Here is a 19,820-nt window from a genome sequence, read left to right on the forward strand (position 1 = left end):
AGGCAAAAAAGGGGGTAATGGCCAAAGGAAGTGGAAAAGGTGAGACTCAGAGTATAATTGACAACATGAGCAGAGCTTACGCTCAAGCATGAAAACATAGACACAAGGTACAACATTTTCTTCAGACAAGGAGGGTGGTGGCTTCTCACTGGCAGTGCCAAATTGTAGCATAAAACTGCCCAACAGCTCACTCTCACCTTCAAAACACCAAGGAGTCAAGAAGAGATGGATACACCAAACAGGACACAAATAATCTGAAAGATGTTTAACTGGTCAATGGATGCATTCGGATACAAAATGCACAGTTCACCACACCTCAAGAAAGAGGTCAGAACAGTCCTAGAATATATCTCCCACGTGTCTGACACTGGCATTCAGCACTGCTGACTACGTTAAATGGAAATGGCATCCAGTGTCCCCTCCCTCTCTCCGAAAGTCTCTCAAATTTCCACCTTGATCACAAGCAGCGTGTTTTATTGGCAATCATTCTCTCTCGTGCACATTATTGGAGCCTGATGTCCCTCTCAAGGCCATGACTTGGGTGACATTTTCTTTCACATCAACATTAATAACATCACTACTTTGTACCACCTTGCAGATGACTCCACCTCATGGTAGATATAGTTCCTCAGCCAGGAGAAAGGAAAGCTACAACTGCATCTCATCTGCGAGGTTGGAAGAAATAACAATGTGGATAAACAATTGCGGGACGTTCGGTGTTGGAAAGTCATACACTCTCGCTTTGCCTTTACATGAAGACGACTTAGTAAACCCTCCACTTCAGTTATGTGGTGAACCTCTGGCAGGGGTGCGATCCTTCGGACTTTCGGATCACTATCTGCTTCTGTGATCACTATCACACATCTGCATCACAGGATGTGAACTAGCTCGACACAGGTACAAACTATCAATCACAAAAGTCGAAGGGAAAATTGGGGAAGAAACAGAAATGGAACAAACAAACAAAAAAAAAGATAACCAAAAAGGAAGCAAAGGAACCGGATGAGGGCATGGAAGGGAGGTGGGGGAGGGAGGAAACATGGACAGAGGTGGGGGAACGAGGAGGATGAGACTGAACAAACTGAGGAAGTTGGTTCCATGAGAGAGAGAGAAACGGGAAACGGATGAAAGAATGGAGGTGAGCAGGAAAAGACAGAGAGACAGACATTGCCGTATTTTTGATGGATTGGACTGGCATTTTATAGGAAGAGAGAGCCACAAAATAACAAACCTATGATAGTTGGGCTGGAATCACCACCCAATGCAATTCTGAGTCATCCAGCATGGCAAACACCTTGACAAAAAGCTTACTTTCAAATGGACTAAACAGAATAAATAGAAAAAAGTTGTGAATAAATTAATGGTGTATGTAGAATTGTAATTCTTCATTTTGTCAAAGTTTTGTGATCATATGTGAAGTGGTGTGGGAGGAGAGGGAGAGGGAGGAGAAGGAGAGGGAGAGGGAGAGGGAGGAGAAGGAGAGGGAGAGGGAGGAGAAGGAGAGGGAGAGGGAGGAGGAGAGGGAGAGGGAGGAGGAGGAAGGAGAGGGAGAGGGAGGAGAAGGAGAGGGAGAGGGAGGAGAAGGAGAGGGAGGAGAGGGAGAGGGAGGAGAGGAAGAGGAGGGAGAGGAGGGAGAGGGAGAGGAGGGAGAGGGAGGAGAGGAAGAGGGAGGAGAGGAGAGGAGAGGGAGAGGGAGGAGAGGAGAGGAGAGGGAGAGGGAGGAGAGGAGAGGGAGAGGGAGAGGGAAATATAGAGAAGAGAGGAAACCAGACAAACACCATCCTAATATTTATATAAATAAGACAAGATTTGCAGCTGGGGTGACTGAATAATAAATGACTAAGCAAACAATACTGCACCAGCGAAGCAAGTTAGACACAGACAACACGGAACAGAGTGGAACAGCAATAAATAAATAAATAAATAAATAAATAAATAAATAAATAAACAAACGAGAAGGGCACTCGGTTGAGCGTACATATTCACCACGCAATGCTTGATCCACGAGAACACATCGGGCCCAATACATTTTTGAAACATTATGCTACATGTCGTTTTGACCCTATATTGCTACGGATTTGGAAACCTTGTGCACACAAGCAGACAGCAGTCCCATAGTTCAGTTATTTCGATAAGTATGTGTTTATAGTTAGAATCCCTCCTTCTGTCTAATGGGAATTTTGTGTGTGCACGACGAGTTATTTTTGGTTAGGTTTTTACAACAACAACAACGCCACCGTCCCTCACTCGACCCAGTCGCCATTGCCCACGTGTTTTTGGCTGAGGGCGTGGGCGGAGCCTCCGTCGCTTCGGATCGAGGCTCCGCTCCAAGGAGGGCATGGACCATTTCCTCCAGCCAATGAGTGAAGGGCAAGCACCACACGAGCGCCCCAGCCAATCGGGAGGCTGACCACGAGTCGTCCGACAACCCCTCGTCCAATAAGGAGGCGAGTGGTGAGGAAAGAAACCCCTCCCACCTCAAGAGAGAAAAAGAGACGAGAGGATGACAGACAGGAGTGTTCGTGGCGATTGCGGAGCGGTCTGTGGTCGTTGTTGAACGGCCTGCAGTCTTGGTGCTGACAACGCCAAGGTCATGGGTTCGAGTCCCACCGTGGTGGTTCAGGGTCGGTGTGACCGCACGAGGCGGGACAGGTACCCTGGCCCGGCTCTACCGACTAAAGACCCACGGGGTCCAGTTTCGTGTGTGTGTGCGTGTGCGTGTGCGTGTGCGTGTGCGTGTGTGTGTGTGGGCCCTGTCTAAGTAGAATCGTAAAGTGCCTTATTCATTGTACATTACATTTCTTTATTCGTGATAACTCTGCTCTTTGTGTGCTTGCCCTCCCCGATTATTGTTGTAAATAAACCCGTTAAATGTTCCAGTTCGTTGTTCGTGTTTTCTTTCATTGGCCTAGCAAGGTGCGTATTGAGAAATAGTAAGGCCGTTCGGGCCGGTAAGTTGTCATTTGAACCAACGGATCTTGGTAATCCCCGCTCGGTTTACACCCGGATCAGGCTCGGTAAACGGTCCGTTCCGCCCGAGGTCCGTCGAGGGTGTGGTTTCCCCGGTAGTTGGACGACGTGGTTGTTTAGGTATATTGAAATTAGGCAATTAACCCCATTCCACGCCGTCAAAATATTGGCCGCTAAGGGACCGTGAACTCTCGGACTTATCCGGGAGTCACGACCTAAATTCCGGGTGATCGGTGGGAGACGACTCCACTGCTCCACCTCGTGGTCGTTTATTGCCACCGACCCCCGGTCCACAACAATAACTCAATGGTGAAGAATCACTTTAAATATTAAATAATTCTTGTATCCAACTCCGGATTTGGATCTTCACAAAAATTGAATCAATTTGTTCTTACCGCACACCCAACCTGCCCACCAAATTTCATCTGGATCCGTCCACAACTGTTTGAGATATTGGGCTCCATATTAGTTTAGCACTACATCTCAATGGTGAAGAATCACTGAAAAAATATCAGATTCAGATCCGGAATTGGATCTTCACCAAAACTGAATCAATTCTTCCTTGTCACACACCCAACGTGTCTACCAAATTTCGTCCGAATCCGTCGACAACTTTTTGAGATACCTGACTCAGACAAACAGACAACCAAACAGTCAAACAGTCAAACAGACAGGGGTGAAAACATTACCTCCTTCAACTTCGATGGCAGAAGTAACAAACTCACCAGAACTTAGGTTTTTCTTTAATTTTAGCTTCCTCACTCACTTTTCCATCCTCTCCAAAATGGCATAAACCAAAATGGTCTGCCAGTATATTTGCATTCACATTTTCAGAAGACCTGTCAAGCACGGGTATGAACAAGGTTATCCCGCATGTAGAAACAAATTTCATGATTAACAACAATCAGCCTGCATTATTAAGATTGAGAAGATATCTACAGATATGTATATATATCGATATATGTGTATGCATATAAATAAATTATATATATATATATATATATATATATATATATATATATATATATATATATATATATATATATATATATATATATACACATATTTTTGTGGATGTTCGCCCGTCTGGCGTGCGGGCGACCGCCTTAGCTCAATTGCGGCCGCGCGCCAAACGATCGAGCAATCTAGTCGCAGCTTTCGGATCAACGCCAAATCCCAGCTACGGGTGTTTTTAACCACACCATAAACAAGCCAACTCTTCTGTCCATGCGCTACAGGGTCGATCGCCGAATTGTCGATGTACCTAATTATTCACGCAGACAGAAATGCCAGGAGTTTATACCTCAACAGAGCCTGCAGGAAAACAAGCCGCTTAAAGCAGCTCGTTCCGTTTGCGATTGCCGAGCGGTTCTATATCGCCAAGCCCCGTCGGACCAGATGTATGCATTATCGGCTTATAATCAGCCAGCTAATTATTCCGAACGCAATTATGGCAGTCAATGGAGGAAGGGACGCAACGAGCAGGTGCCATTCACAAATGGGGAACATTTATTTGCACACGTAAGCAATGCAATGAATGGGGATGGGGGACAAGACACGAGTAAACACCTACAGCCGATGTCTATTTATTATGTACATGCACTTAATCAGTTCTACTTGGTAGACAAGGCGCCACAGACTTTCATGCAAACCCCAAGAAAGAAAGAAAGAAAGAACCGGGCTCGTAAGCCTTGAATGTTCCTCGGAGCTGGGATGACCAAAGGAGCGCCGAGAGACCGGGCAGGTTACCTCGTCGCCCTTGAGGCGACTCGATGGGTCTTTTGGATGGGTCTTTTGTTCGTGGCGGGCCCTCGGTATGTCTCTGTTCACCGGGGGGTGTCACCAAACGCAGTCGCTTAAGCAGCTCGAGCAGCTTGGTGGGCGGCCCTCCTCGGTCGCTTGGCCTTCCCTGCGGCCTGGTCGATCGGGCCTGGCCGACGATGCTTCAGAGGAGCGAACGGGCCTTGCTATTTTAGAGTTGATGCTCTTTAAGAGCCCGCTCACTCCTCAGCGTGGCTCGACCGACTCGGCGCCCGATCGCTCAGACCATTACGTAGCTTGCTGGCGACTTCTCCCGACTCCAACTCAACTGCCGGCTTTTCCCGACTCCAACGGCCCAGCCCAACTCTTTTCTCCACTCCACTCGACTGCCTCCACCGACAAACAACGCTCTCGGCGTTGAAACGCGCCTTTTTATAGCCGGAAGGGAGGGGTCGCTCTGGGCTTCATCGTCCCAAATCAGCGCCCTCCCCCTTTTCACCCCCGGCTGGCTCCGCCCCTTTCGCCGGTCTGATCCGATCTCGCCATCAAACGCGGCCGTGTTTGAGATCACTTTCACAACGCGGCCGTGTTTGAGATCACTTTCCGCTGTCGAGGATGCCATCGTGTTTGTTTGTGGAGATGTTGTTTGTTGGGATGTTGTTGTTGGTGAAAAGATGGCGGTGTTGTGGAGATGCTGGTGAGAAGTTCGGTTGTTTGTTGAGATGTTGTTGTTTGTGGAGATGTTGTCGTTAAAATAAAGATAGAAAAGAATAACACTACCTCAAGATTCACAGCCAGGCACACGAACCATGCCCGTTATACATCGGTGGGGAAATCTAACCTGGAACACACACTTACCGAAATAACTGACCTCTGGGGAACCTGAATGGTGTTCTGTGAATTTCCACAACCGTAACAAAATAAATATATATATATATATATATATATATATATATATATATATATATACATATACATATATATATATATATATACATATATATACATATACATTGTTGTGGGCCAAGGTCCAAGGTTCGGTGGTGATAAATGACTACGAGGTGGAGCAGTGGAGTTGTCTCCCACCGAACACCCGGAATTTACGTCGTGACTCTCGGACAACTCCGAAAGGTCACGCGTCACTTAAGAGGACCGTGGTCGCCAATATTTTGACGGTGTGAGGTAGGGTCCTCTTGTTTAATTCCAATTTACCTAAGTACCCTCGCCATCTAACTACAGGGGAAACCACACCCTCGGCCGAATTTGTCCGAACCGAGTTGCTATCACCGACTCGGATCCGGCGTAACCGAGCGGAAGTTACTAAAGCGCGCCGGACCAAATGACAACTTACCGGCCCAAACGGCCTCACTAATTCTCAATACGCACCATGCTCGGCCAATGAAGGAAAACATGAACAACGTACTGGAACATTTAACACGGGGGTTTATTTTACAATCGGCAATAATCGGGAAGGGAAACAGAGCAGAGTTATCACGAATAAAGAAATGTAATGTACAATGAACAAGGCACTTAATGATTCTACTTACAGACGGGGCCCACGGACACACACACACCCAAAAGAAAATGGACCCCGTGGGTCTTTATTCGGTAAAGCCAGGCCAGGTTACCTTCCCGCCTCGTGCGGTCACACCGACTCCAAACCACAACAGTGGGACTCGAACCCACGAACGAGACGAAGCCACCACGACCGCAGACGAAGCCAATCGCCACCAAGACTGCAGACACTCAGCAGTCACCACCAAGACTGCAGACGCGAAGCAGTCGCCACGATCACTCCTCTACTCTCGAGGTGCGAGCGGTTTCTTTCCTCGCCACTCGCCTCCTGATTGGACGGTTCCATCGCGCGATCCGCTGGCCGTCCCTCATTGGACAGGCTCACGGTAGGCGGGGCAACTCCCACCTTTCTGGGGCGGAGTCGGATCTGAGGCGATGGAGGCTCCGCCCACGCCTTCAGGCAAAAACACGTGGGCAATGGCAACCGGGTTGAGTGAGGGACGGTGCCGACGTCGCTGTTGTATAAAAACCTAACTAAAAAATAACTCATAGCGCACACACAAAGTTCCCATTAGACAGAAGGAGGGATTCCAACTATAAACACATAATTATCGAATAACTAAACCACGGGGACTGCTGTCTGTTTGTGTGCAAAAGGCTTCCAGATTCGTAACACTACCCCCCATCCCCTTTTTACAGACTCGTCCCGAAATTTTCGTGTGGCATGCATGTGTAAGTTTTTCTTCCCCTAGTATGATTTACCTTCGGATCCCTGAATGCGACATTTTTATACGTGTCCGAAAAATAAATAACCTCGTGCGCTGCGTAACTAAGCTATCAGACTCACACGGACAACCGAACTACATTGCCGGTGCTAACACAAACAACAGGTGGGTTGCAAAATATTTACAATTCTAACTTATCTATTTACACTAACCATGGCCCAGGACCTGTGAACTGTAAAGAAAAGGCACAACAAAGTCAACAGTTTGTGTGGGTGAAGGAAGTCTCTGGCAGGGGAATGGATGGATGCAGAACACAAAATGGAAGTACAGGCTGCTCAAATGCAGTCCCTGTGGTGTGGCTGCCTGCAGGGCAGTCCCCGCAAAACACTGGAGGTGGATGGTCCTGGCGCACATGGTGAGATGGTGACATGGAGGTCATGGAAACAAGGGCAAGCAGGCATGGGGTCAAGGCAAAGGCAGGCAAGTAAGGCAAGGCAAGGCAAGTGAGGACCCGCAAATACAGCACAACAGGCCGGCATATGAAGCTGGCTGGCCTCTGGTCTGGTCCGTGAGATTCTGGAAGGGGTGCAGTGGTGCCAGCCGTTCCGAAGACAGGCTCGGACCTACCCTACTGTCTCCCCCCAACCTATCGCCTTTGCCTGTCTCTGTCCATACCCACTCACTTAATTAGTTTGCAACAAGAAAACTACAAAATTGAGACTTCCCCCTTTTTTATTTATTAATTATTGTTATTTTTTTCTTTTCTATTATAATTGCTTGTCGCTAACCCTCCTACTGTCTTTGTCCGGCTAATCTATCCTGTCCGTCTACTCCCAACCCCTAAGATCCTTTTTGGAGGGGAATAACGGAGAGACTAGTGTCCTGCCTCGAGGCCCAACAAAGACTCAGAATAGCCTCCACAGAGTTCAGCAATCTTCCCAAAGTGAGTCCAGCGGCCTACAGGGAGCGAAGTGATGGATGGTACGAAGGGGGTACATTTCCTATCTATCCTAGCATTTATTAAACTTTAAACTATCCCAGAGGCTTTTCAAAACGCCTGTCACTTTAAACTATCGGTTCTAACAACCACGATTCCCGTCGCCTGTGTTGGTGTTCCTTATTAATTTGGGCCTGGCCCGCAAATTTTCTCTCGTGCCCATGCACAATTTCGTGGCTGGGCAGCATGGCTCAACTGGCAGGGAGTTCCGTCTGCCGAACTTTAACTACGGCACCCCCGGGCCCTGAGGCTGTCTCCGAGCCTACCTGCTCGTACGCGGGGGGTTGCCCTTCCTGGCATTGCCCCCCTCCGATGCCCACATGGCATTTTGGTGCTCCGGGTCCCTTTCCGAGGGTCGCCCGTGCCCACTACACTATCCCGGTCCCTTGGACCCTTGGCCTACTACTTTGGTGCCCGGGGTGCCCTCCACTGAATACTCACCTTTCCACAGCCACGCTCCAAGCTGGTCAATGGACTCCTACACCCTTCAAAAGGTATTGTGCCTTCATACACCACCAACAGAACGACCTCCTTTTGGTAAATTTAACTAACATTACACTGATCCCAGGTTCCCTTGGGTGAGATTCACTCCTCCCCCCAATCATTCATTCGCACCATGCATTCCACATTCACTCCATTCACACACTCAGGCCCCGCTGTCCCACATTCATTCATTATGTTTTTTTTTTTTTCAACATACTCTCATCTCTCAACACTGCCATTCTGCTAACTAAATTCCCCGAACTAACTCGTGCTCCCCGTCATCCCTTAAACTAGTGCACGTTCCATTTAATTCTATCACTAAGCTATGTGTGTGTGCTCGTGGTTAGTTTCATGCAATTTCTCCTCTACTTCTTGTAATTCCCATGTCTCTGTTTTCATTTCCGTTGCCTCTATTAATTTTTCCGTCGCCCCTCGTGTCTTGTTTTACACGTCTCCCCAATTATTGTGGTGACGTCGCTCATCGTCCTGACCTCACCTGTCTCCATCGCAGACCGAACACATTCCACACTCCCCCTCGGCTCATTCATTCCACCACGTGCAGTGCCGATCTCGTCCGCCATTTTGCCTTTTACCTCTTTCATACCCGCCCACATTGCCTCCTGACCTGCCTGCAGGTTCAACCCCATACTCTGCATACCACCCTTCATTCGGTTTTCCATGCTCTTCATATTCTGCGCACTCGCATCCATCTTGCCATGCAGATCCTCCCTCAATCCGTTCAGTATTTCCACCAACCGGCCCCATCAAATGGCCCAAACGAAGCCGGTTCGCCGCGAACCGGGGGGCGTTTGACGGAGGGGGGGTGTCATACGCTGCCCCAACCACTCCCAATACCCCTTCTGGGTTTGGCTGCGGGGAAACTTCTTGCACGGGGGTTTCGTCCTGGGCCACTGGTTCCTTTAGCATTATCTCTACACCCACCTGTTCAAGCTCATCTTGGCCCACCATGGTGCGTATTTGAGAACAATTTTGACGCTCGTAATTTAGAGGGAACAGGGGGGGGGGGTTGCTCCGTACACCACTGATCCGAATCCCGTGAATTTCTCCACGGAGGCGGAGGGGTCGAATCACACTCCTCAGCACCAATTTGTTGTGGGCCGAGGTTCGGTGGCGATAAACGACTACTAGGTGGAGCAGTCTCCCACCGAACACCGGGAATTTAGGTCGTGACTCTGGGACAACTCTGAAAGGTCACGGGTCACTTAGAGGACCGTGGTCACCAATATTTTGACGGCGTGAGGTGGGGTCCACTTGTCCAATTCCAATTTACCTAAGTACCCACGCCTTCTAACTACCGAGGAAACCACACCCTCGGTCGACTTTGTCCGAACCGAGTCGCTATCACAGACTCGGATCCGGCGTAACTGAGCGGAAGTTACCAAAGCCACGCCGGACCAAATGACAACTTACCGGCCCGAACGGCCTCACAAATTCTCAATACGCACCATGCTAGGCCAATGAAGGAAAACACGAACAACGAACTGGAACATTCAACACCGGGGTTTATTTTACAATAGACAATAATCAGTAAGGGAGACAGAGCAGAGTTATCACAAATAAAGAAATGTAATGTACAATGAACAAGGCACTTAACGATTCTACTTTCAGACGGGGCCCATGGACACACCACACACACACACACACACACACACACACACACACACACACACACACACACACACACACACACACACACACACACACACACACACACACACACACACACACACACACACACACACACACACACACACACACACAAAACTGGACCCCCGTGGGTCTTTATTCGGTAAAGCCTGGCCGGGGTACCTTCCCGCATCGTGCGGTCACACCGATTCCAAACCACCACGGTGGGACTCGAACCCACGACCCGAAGTCCACGGCCCATGAACGAGACCAAGCCGCCACAACCGCAGACGAATCCATTCGCCACCAAAACTGCAGACGCTAAGCAGTCGCCACCAAGACTGAACACGCCAAGCAGTCACCACGATCACTCCTCTACTCTGAGGTGCGAGCGGTTTCTTTCCTCGCCACTCGCCTCCTGATTAGACAGTTCCATCCCGCGATCCGGTGGCCGTCCCTCATTGGACAGGCCCACGGTGGGGGGTGGGGGGGCAACTCCCACCTTTCTGGGGCGGAGTCAGATCTGAGACGATGGAGGCTCCGCCCACGCCTTCAGCCAAAAACACATAGGCAATGGCGACCGGGTTGAGTGAGGGACGGTGCCGTCGTTGTTGATGTTGTAAAAAAAAAACATAACTAAAAAATAACACGTAGCGCACACATGAAATTCCCATTAGACAGAAGGAGGGATTCCAACTATAAATACATACTTATCGAAATAACTAAGCTACAGGGACTGCTGTCTGTTTGTGTGCAAAAGGCTTCCAGATTCGTAACTATATACAGGGGGCTGCAAAAGTAGGTATACAGTAATGAAAAACAAAACGTGCACACAAAACGCATTTTATCGATTATTCAAGCATATCAATAATAACATACCAAAAATAAACATATTAATCTAGTATTAATGGATAAATTACAGTATAAAATGAATCTGAGCACCACTATTATAATACTGGTATAATCCTTACTGTATACCGACTTTTGCAGTGAGAGATAGATATGTATGTATAAATATATATATATATATATATATATATATATATATATATATATATATATATATATATATATATATATATATATATATATATATATATAAATGAGCCTGGTGTTGGCGGAGTGTTTAGGGCAGCGGCTTGGGATCCAAAAGGTCCTGAGTTCAAGCCCCGTTGGGCCACTGAATTAATACACCAGGGGGTTGACTCAGCCTGTCATCCTTCTGAGGTTGGCGAAATGAGTACCAGTGTACTGGGTCGGTGTATACCCCTGTTAAAATAGGTGTACCACCATATCCCTGTGTCGTAAGAGGCGACCAGGGTTGCGTCAGGAAGGGCATGCGGCGTAAAACATGTGCCAAATCACTATGCGGATCATACGGATGATCCGCTGTGGCGACCCCTAACGGGAGCAGCCAAAAGAAGAAGTATGTATGTATATGTATGTATGTGTATATATATATATATATATATATATATATATGTATACGTGTGTATATGAATGTATATGAATGTATGTGTGTATGAATGTATATGTGTGTGTATGTGTGTATATATGAATGTATATGTACATGTATGATTATGCATGTATGTGTACGTGTGTGTACATGTATGTACGTATATGTATGGATATGTGTGTATATGTATGTATATGAATGTATGTGTATGTACGTATACATATGTGTGTGTACATGTGTGTACGTGTGTGTATATATGTGTGTACATGCATGCATGTATGTGTATATGTATGTGTATACGTGTGGAGATGTGTGTATGCACATGTATATGTACGTATACGTGTATATATATATATATATATATATATATATATATATATATATATATATATATATATATATATATATATATATATATATATATATATATATATATATATATATATATATATATATACATATATACACATATATACACACACACACATGTGTATATGTATGTCTGTGTTTATGTGTATGTACATGTGTAGGCAAGTGCAAATGTATGTATATGTGTGTATTTGCATGTGTATATGCACATATATGTATAGATATATATGCATGCATAAGTATATATATATATATATATATATATATATATATATATATATATATATATATATATATACATACATATATATATATATATATACATACATACACATATATATACATACATACACACACACACACACACACATGTTTATGTTTGTTTCTGTATGCATGTGTATATATAATGTATGTATGTATGTATGTATGTATGTATGTATGTGTGCATTTATATGTTTGTTTGTGCTTGTATATAATGTATGTATGAATGTATGTATGTGTATGTATGTATGCATATGTGTGTTGGGTGGTCGCTAGACTACCGTTTTTCTCAGGTTTTCCGTCTGTCTGTTTGTTTGTTTGTTTGTATGTAATGGACAGCTCTGGAGGCCAGAGGAGTCACCCGATTTTGATGAAACTTGACTGGTAGGTTCATACCAGCATCTAGTTGTATGCTTTTGAGCACCGTTGCTATGGACGCTACCGTTGCCGAGCAACGGGACTTTGAAATTTTTGAAAAAAAATCCGAATTTTTTTTTTTTTTCGAAAATCAAAACTCGGCTTCCGCGCTTTTATGCGCACTATAATCACCCTCTTTGTCAAAAATTTTCAGCCCGATCAATCAAAAACTGTACGACTCATATGCAATTATTACCTTCGCATTCTGCGAAAGGTTATGCTTTGGTCGGCGTGTATTTATTTATTTATTTATTTGTAATCTTGTGATTCGTATAACTCAAAAAGTATTAAACCGAATTGCATGAAATTTGGTGGGATGATTGGTTATTAGCCAGGAAGCATTCGATTAGATTTTGGGATCGTTCGGGTCAAAGGTCAAGGTCACGAAAAGGTCAAAATCGTCTTCTTACGATAACACGGTCAATTTTTATTCAATTTGCATGCAAATAACGCCAAAATGTTCAGAATTCAACGCCTCATCTTGTAAAATGCAATATGACACAATAACGCCCATACTCTTGTTACCAGTTAGGGGTCAAAGGTCAGGGGGGTCATGACCTTGAAAAATATGCGGTTTTTGTCATAATGCGGTCAATTCTTGTCCGCTTTACATGAACCCAGCACCAAAATGTTCAGAATTTAATGCCCAATCTTGTGACACAATGACGTCATAATACATGTCACCGGTTGGGGTAAAATGTCGGGGGGGGGGTCACGCCCTTGAAAAATATGCGGTTTTCGGCATAACTCAGTCAATTCTTATTCGATTTGCATGAAACCAGCATCAAACCAGTTCCCCACACTCATACCCAGAACAAAAAAAAGTAGTGGCGGCGCAGGGATGCGCTCTATGAGTGCCCGTTCTAGTATTACTATATGCTTTCACCCAAACGTTCGCGTTGGGATTCCCTAACGTAGGGTTAGGGAATCTAACACAAATGATGAATGGACAGTTGCTCGTCATGTTCCTATATGGAACAACGAACGGCAAAAATGCCATCTGATGTGTTCTCTTATCTACATATTTCAAATTCGCCTTAGTCCAGCGACCACCCATGTCGCCTACCGGCTTGTATATATATATATATATGTATATGCACGTGTATGTGTGTGTGTATATGTAAGTATACGTGTGGGTGTGTATATATATATATATATATATATATATATACATATATGTGTATATGTATGTATATGTGTGTACGTATAATGTATGTATGCATGTGTATATGTATGTGTATATATATATATATATATATATATATACATACACATATATGTGTATATGTGTGTACGTATAATGTATGTATGCATGTGTATATGCATGTGTGTATATATATATATATATATATATATATATATATATATATATATATATATATATATATGTGTGTGTATATATATATATATATATATATATATATATATATATATATATATATATATATATATATATATATATATGTATGTGTGTATGTATGTATATGTTTAAATGCATGTGTGTATGTATGTTTATATGTGCGTATGTGTATATGTTTGTATGTGTGGATGTATGTTTATGCATATAGATGTGTGCATGTGCATCATGCATGTGCATGTGTGTTTATGTTTGTCAACAAGTCAGTTCTCCATGTTGAGTGTCATAATCAAGAGCGATGGCCTATCGGGTGTCTGTTCATAAGAAATATATATATATATATACACACACATATATATACACACACATCCTTTAAAACAAGGTCCTTTAGATGAAACTTGACAATACAAATTTAATAATGTTTAAAGAGTTTAAAACATTGTCTTGTCAAGTTTTGCAGATTGTCTTGTCAAAATTATTGCAAAAGATTACATTTACCTTAATGTAATAATTACAGGTATATGCATAATGGTGACAATAAACTTAAACAGTGGAAATATTCAAGGACACAAAACGCTTCTGCACGTACTTTGGGATTGTACTTCCATGTGGATTTTCTTTGATAGGTCCATCCGTGGGTGTTGAAGATCTATAAATAGATGAATAAAGCTTATTGGCTCGCAATTTGCCACTCGCAATACGCTCTCGCAACCTCTGGCTTGCTCGCGGACTCACTACACCATTCTTCAGAACTTTACTGGTTCTCACCTCCACATCTGGCTTTGCTTCTTCTTTAATTCCCAGGCCTATTTGGTGCTCCTCACTACCGGTGCCCAAACACTCTTCTTCACACTTTTCCAAGCTCGAAGATCCATTCTGCTGACTCTCAGGATTGATGATGGTCTCTATTTTTGGTAAATCAGCCATTGTAGGTCGAGTTCTCATTCCAAGCAACACCACTCTGCAAAACTAAACCTTACCAGATTTACAACTACATTTCACAACTTACAAAACGTCACAAATTTTACTTCTTTTCTTTGAAATGCAGTGCATTGTACTACGCTTTATTGTACTATACAACGCATACGGACGGATTCCAGCAAGGCTAGCATCTCAGCTTGTCTAGCTGTACTGCGAGTGATCGTGTAAAGTTCCGACACCACTGTGGTAGATGTTTGACAAAGTTAACCGCACTGGTGATACTATTTTGCTTGATTTTTAACAACACACAATGGCAGCCTGTGACCTCGCTCTATAACTTTAATGTCCACTTCTGCATCAGTCACGTCCTGTGGCGAAGGCACCTGGTGAGAGATCAGAAAACGTGAAAACGTCAAATTAAATCAGAGATTAGGCAAAAAACAAAATAATGCACTATATATATATATATATATATATATATATATATATATATATATATATATATATATATATATATATATATATATATGTATATATCAGTTATAACGCAACGTGAGCAAAATGAAGGCACAGGGAATAAAGTGCAACTCGTGCTAAACTTCAATAAAACCGTACAATCAACATTACGAATCAATTTTATACATATTGTGATTCATTACGTGTATTGTACCTCTTTATGCGGAGAAAAACAATTCCTCACTTGTAACAAATGCAGTCCAAACGAGAACAGCACTAGCGGAGCACACACCTCCGCCAGGCTGAACAGTTTACGCTTTGTAAGCCACCGATCGGCCGGATCTGCATCTGGACCTGAACCAAAATCGAATCGGCTTGTTCTCGTCACCTAAACAACTTACCCACCTGGTTTTACCACAACTCGCCCACAGCTTTTTGAAATATCATGCTGTACATATAGTTTTTGGTCCCATCTCTCAATGGTGAAGAATCACTTAAAAATTTTTTTAAATAATTCGGGTATCTGGATCCGGATTCGGATCTTCACCAAAATTGAATCAATTCTTCCTTGTCACACACACCAAACATGCCCACCAAGTTTCATCCTAATCTGTCCATAACTTTTAGAGATATCGTGCTCACAGACAGACAGACAGACAGACAGACAGACAGACAGACAGACAGACAGACAGACAGACAGACATGGGTGAAAACATAACCTCGATCCACCTTATCTGGTGGAGGTAACAAAAAGTTTCAAGGCGTTGTAGACATTTTTTCCGTTTGTTGTTGGACATTTGGGACCGAGGTGTGCAAATTGAAAAAAAAAAAAAAAAAGACGAGTCAAAAAAAAAAAAAACACAACAACAAAAACATTAAAGGAAGAAGAAGGAGGTTCGACCACTTTGCAAACTTTGCAGCTATTGGACTAAAAGTGCCCGAGGCAGTTCGACTGAGAGCGAGAGCGTGATGAGGGGTGGGGGCGTGCGCGAGGTACACGGTGACCCAGTCACGAGGTACAAAACAATTCGAGACAGGTAAAGTACAATGCCACACACAAGCAGCTAAGGCGTGACGTACCGCATCAACATCACAACCGAAAGGCAAACTGCAAAGAAGAATATGTGAGTAGAGGACGTTCAGACAAAGAGCGGTGCAAAAGGAGGTGAAAGTGGGAACAAAACGAGGTGCCAGCCCCATAAAGCAATGCAAGAAGGTGCAAACAGCGCGCGCGGTCTTACAAGCAGCATTCGTACCTTTAAAATCCCTTCACGAACAACAGGCCTGACCGCCGTTCAGGGTACTCACCGTCCGCAGTGGGACAATGGCGAGGCGACACGACAGTCTGAGGGTTTTGTGACATTCCCCTCATTGTCGAGTGGACGCCGCCATGTTGTCCTCGGGTTCGACTCCCGCCCTACATCCGGGTCCTTCACGGCGGATTCTACTGCGCGCGCTTCTTCTTCTTCTTCATTGAAGTTTCATAACTGTATCTCTTTTTTTTTGCCACTATTTACCGACCTCCTCGTTTCTTTCCTCTAGTCGTGAGCAATTTATTCGCATCAACTTCCACGCCGCTTCCACGCTCCGTAAAAACGTCATTTCTTTGTAGTTTTACCCACTTTCCTCCTTTTTCACTCTTGTCTATTTTCTCGACTTTCTTCCCTATTTTAAACTGCCTCACGACTTGCACCTTCCTTGAACGTTCATCTTCTTCTTTGTAGTCGATTTTTCCAGTTCCCCGCCGTTCCTATGACTTTAGAAGCTTTTTTTCTGAGGCGATCAGACCGTACATCCGGGTTTTCAGGCGACATTCGACAGGGTGGTCCATATGTCCCCGTTATGCCCACTGGATAACAATATATAAACGACGGGTGGGGAAAGCCACGAGCCATACGAGCGAGTATACATTGCAACAGCCTGTGACGATGAGCTCGTGGTCTCACGAGAATATAGTTCAACAAAATGGAACATTTCCCGGGGACCAGATGGATGCACACGGCGGTGGGAAGGGGGTAACGGTACTTGTGGACCACTATGTCCACCACCGAGTCCACTTCGACCCCCTAATTACACTCAGACATGATCCCCCCTCTCTATCTCTCTCTCGACTGTACTCCAGATTTTGTCTCACTTCACGAATAATCCAACTCAAAGATGTCCGGCACTCGGGAAGACGAATCGATGTGACGTTTTATTTTAAGAATCCTTGACACATGGACGATCGCCTCAGTTTTTTTCCCACCATGATGGCGACGCCGCCATTACGTGGCTCAACATCCCCACAACATTCACCTCGACTCGGAGCAACATGGCTTTCGTCACCATTCCGTACAAACTACGACGACGATTTATTTCGGTCTTTGATCCGTTGTTAGTACCATTTACCTGCATGTTGTGTGTAAAAAAAACAAAACAAAGAATATCGATGCAGTAATTTTGTGTGTCCACCGACGTTGCGAGCAAACCATGGATGGATATAACCTGAGGGACTTGTCGTGTTTGAACGTGTGTGAAAGGTTCACAGTAATGGCGGTTAAAAGGCGAGCGGGTGGCGACGCAGACGGCACGCTGTCTGTGATCCATTCCTGACGGGATGTGGCCTTACAGTCCGTTTTAACGTTTTTGCTCCCATTATCTCCACATGTTCGGCCAATCGAATACAGCACTCCCGTTGAGGTTTATAAAATCATTCGAGGAACGTTGTTACGAATGGACACAGACAACCAGCTCCCCCTCCTCCCCATCGTTACACAATGAGCTGTCGTTTCACTTTGTACTACGAGTACTCTACGTCTGTTAGGTTCAGACGTCCAATTATATTAGAGCATCGTGTGCAACAATTAAACACCACCACATTAAACCGAGCTGTTGCCTCACTCACCAAGCCAGCGCTCCAGCCTCAAAAGCATGAGACCGAGTGACCCAATTAGCACGCTGCCATAGTAACAGCGACAGATTAAATAATTCCATTAATTGCAGAAATAAGTTGATGTTCAATCGTTAAAAATGGCTGCATCGAAACCATTTTTTTTTCCTCCCCTGAAAGAATACAAAGCGAATGGACGTGAGAAGGAAACATTTATACAACCATTCCGGAGAAGATCTGCCTCAATCATATCATTCATAGAGCTGGAAAGCAAAACAAAACGGAAACAGGTGACCACAAAGGATATGGTACAATGGTCTCTTTGGCCGTTAATTGCATCGTTTCATTCTGGATTCTCAACTTGTTTTTTTTAAGCATCGCACGATTAATAAAATGTAATCTGCAATAAACCACAAGAAATTCCCCCTTTCCTAAAGGATGTAATACATTCCGAAATAAAAGAATATTCCAGAAAAAAAAAATACCACTGGACTTGCGCATCTCCTTTTTGACAAAAAAAAATGATACGCCAACTGTACACGAGTTGCTCGTGTGAACGTGCATTTACGTTCCCGCAAGAAGCAATTCAACCCATCAAGAAAGAAAGAAAGGTTTTACCAGCCTGGTTAAGTGTCTCTTCCTCATCAAACAGTAAAATCCGAAGGAAGGGTGCCCGAGTAATACAATTATAATGGTGTTGATGATGCTTGCAAGTCATATCGGGAAGCATTTCAGTTTCAACTTTGGTCGGTGTCGAACATCACCAAGAACAACAGGAAACACATGAAGAAGGTTAGTTTGCCCGATAACGTCTCTACCATATACATACCCTGGCAGTCCAGCGGCTGCAGGGAGTTGCTAATTGCACAATGAGTACATAAACAGATAAACCCTACTTAGGAACAAAAATAATTTGGCCAGGGTATGAGCGCACAATGGCCTACGCTTTTCAAGATAGCATGGTGTCTTTAACACCGCCAGCCGAAGCGTGATGTGCTCCAGGACGCTGCACCCCCCTCAAAGCACTGCGCCAGAGCAGCAAATTTTTAGTCAAATCAGACTTTCAGCGATTGATGGATGAGGCAGCTCAACTGAAAACACCCGACCAAATGAGTTATCCTGTGCAGATTAACAAGTTGATGTATTGCTGGACATGGATGCAGTTTAAAAAAAGGAAATCTTTCAGGTAAGTACAAGGAAAGGCTTTTTACATTGCCGTGACAGAGAACCGAAGTCATGACATTGATAAAGCAATGCACTGGCGATATTTTGCGACAACTTAAATCACCGAATACAAGGTCAATTTTACGACCCAAGAGGACAACAGTCATTTTGTAAAGATGTGACTGAAGTGTAAACGTATCATTTGAACAACAATGAGGACATGGGGTCGTCTGGACGTTTCCTTTTCATCTGCCAAGCTTCAATCTCCTCTTCTGTTGGTGCGACAATATCATGGCGGCTGTGGTAATGCCTTTTTCTCTCATCCATTCCCAGGAGCTCATCCGCCTCCCTTTGATTCTGCTCTTCAGCCTTCAACGCCTAGAACAGTCACATGATGTCACAATTAGAACTCAAGCGGATGTGGTGAGAAGATACAGAAAGAAGAAAAGAGG

The 19,820-nt window shown here is 44.5% G+C and overlaps 2 protein-coding genes across 5 annotated transcripts in view; both read right to left on the reverse strand.

Moving 5' to 3' along the window:
* LOC147033126 (uncharacterized) overlaps nucleotides 1-17,310 on the reverse strand; it is a 32,356-nt gene extending 15,046 nt beyond the window's left edge. The window contains exons 1-4 of one of the 4 annotated variants that reach the window (XM_085871232.1): nucleotides 16,644-17,301; nucleotides 14,727-15,262; nucleotides 14,548-14,607; nucleotides 3,696-3,809 (exon numbers count right to left, since the gene is read on the reverse strand). In XM_085871232.1, coding sequence (XP_085727358.1) covers nucleotides 3,696-3,809; nucleotides 14,548-14,607; nucleotides 14,727-14,734 — 182 coding nt within the window. In that variant the 5' untranslated portion in view covers nucleotides 14,735-15,262; nucleotides 16,644-17,301. Of the gene's footprint in view, nucleotides 1-3,695; nucleotides 3,810-14,547; nucleotides 15,263-16,643 lie in introns of all 4 variants that reach the window. The other 3 variants (XM_085871230.1, XM_085871233.1, XM_085871231.1) reach the window with 3 other exon arrangements.
* A 1,089-nt stretch (nucleotides 17,311-18,399) lies between these two features.
* SLU7 (spliceosome associated SLU7) overlaps nucleotides 18,400-19,820 on the reverse strand; it is a 60,225-nt gene continuing 58,804 nt past the window's right edge. Inside the window, exon 14 of the mRNA XM_085871235.1 lies at nucleotides 18,400-19,746. Coding sequence (XP_085727361.1) covers nucleotides 19,567-19,746 — 180 coding nt within the window. The 3' untranslated portion in view covers nucleotides 18,400-19,566. The remainder of the gene's footprint in view (nucleotides 19,747-19,820) is intronic.

This window comes from Eptatretus burgeri, chromosome 2 (genome assembly GCF_056783735.1).
Source record: "Eptatretus burgeri isolate ZD-2024b chromosome 2, Ebu_testis_v1, whole genome shotgun sequence".
In the NCBI taxonomy this organism is placed as follows: Eukaryota; Metazoa; Chordata; class Myxini; order Myxiniformes; family Myxinidae; genus Eptatretus; species Eptatretus burgeri.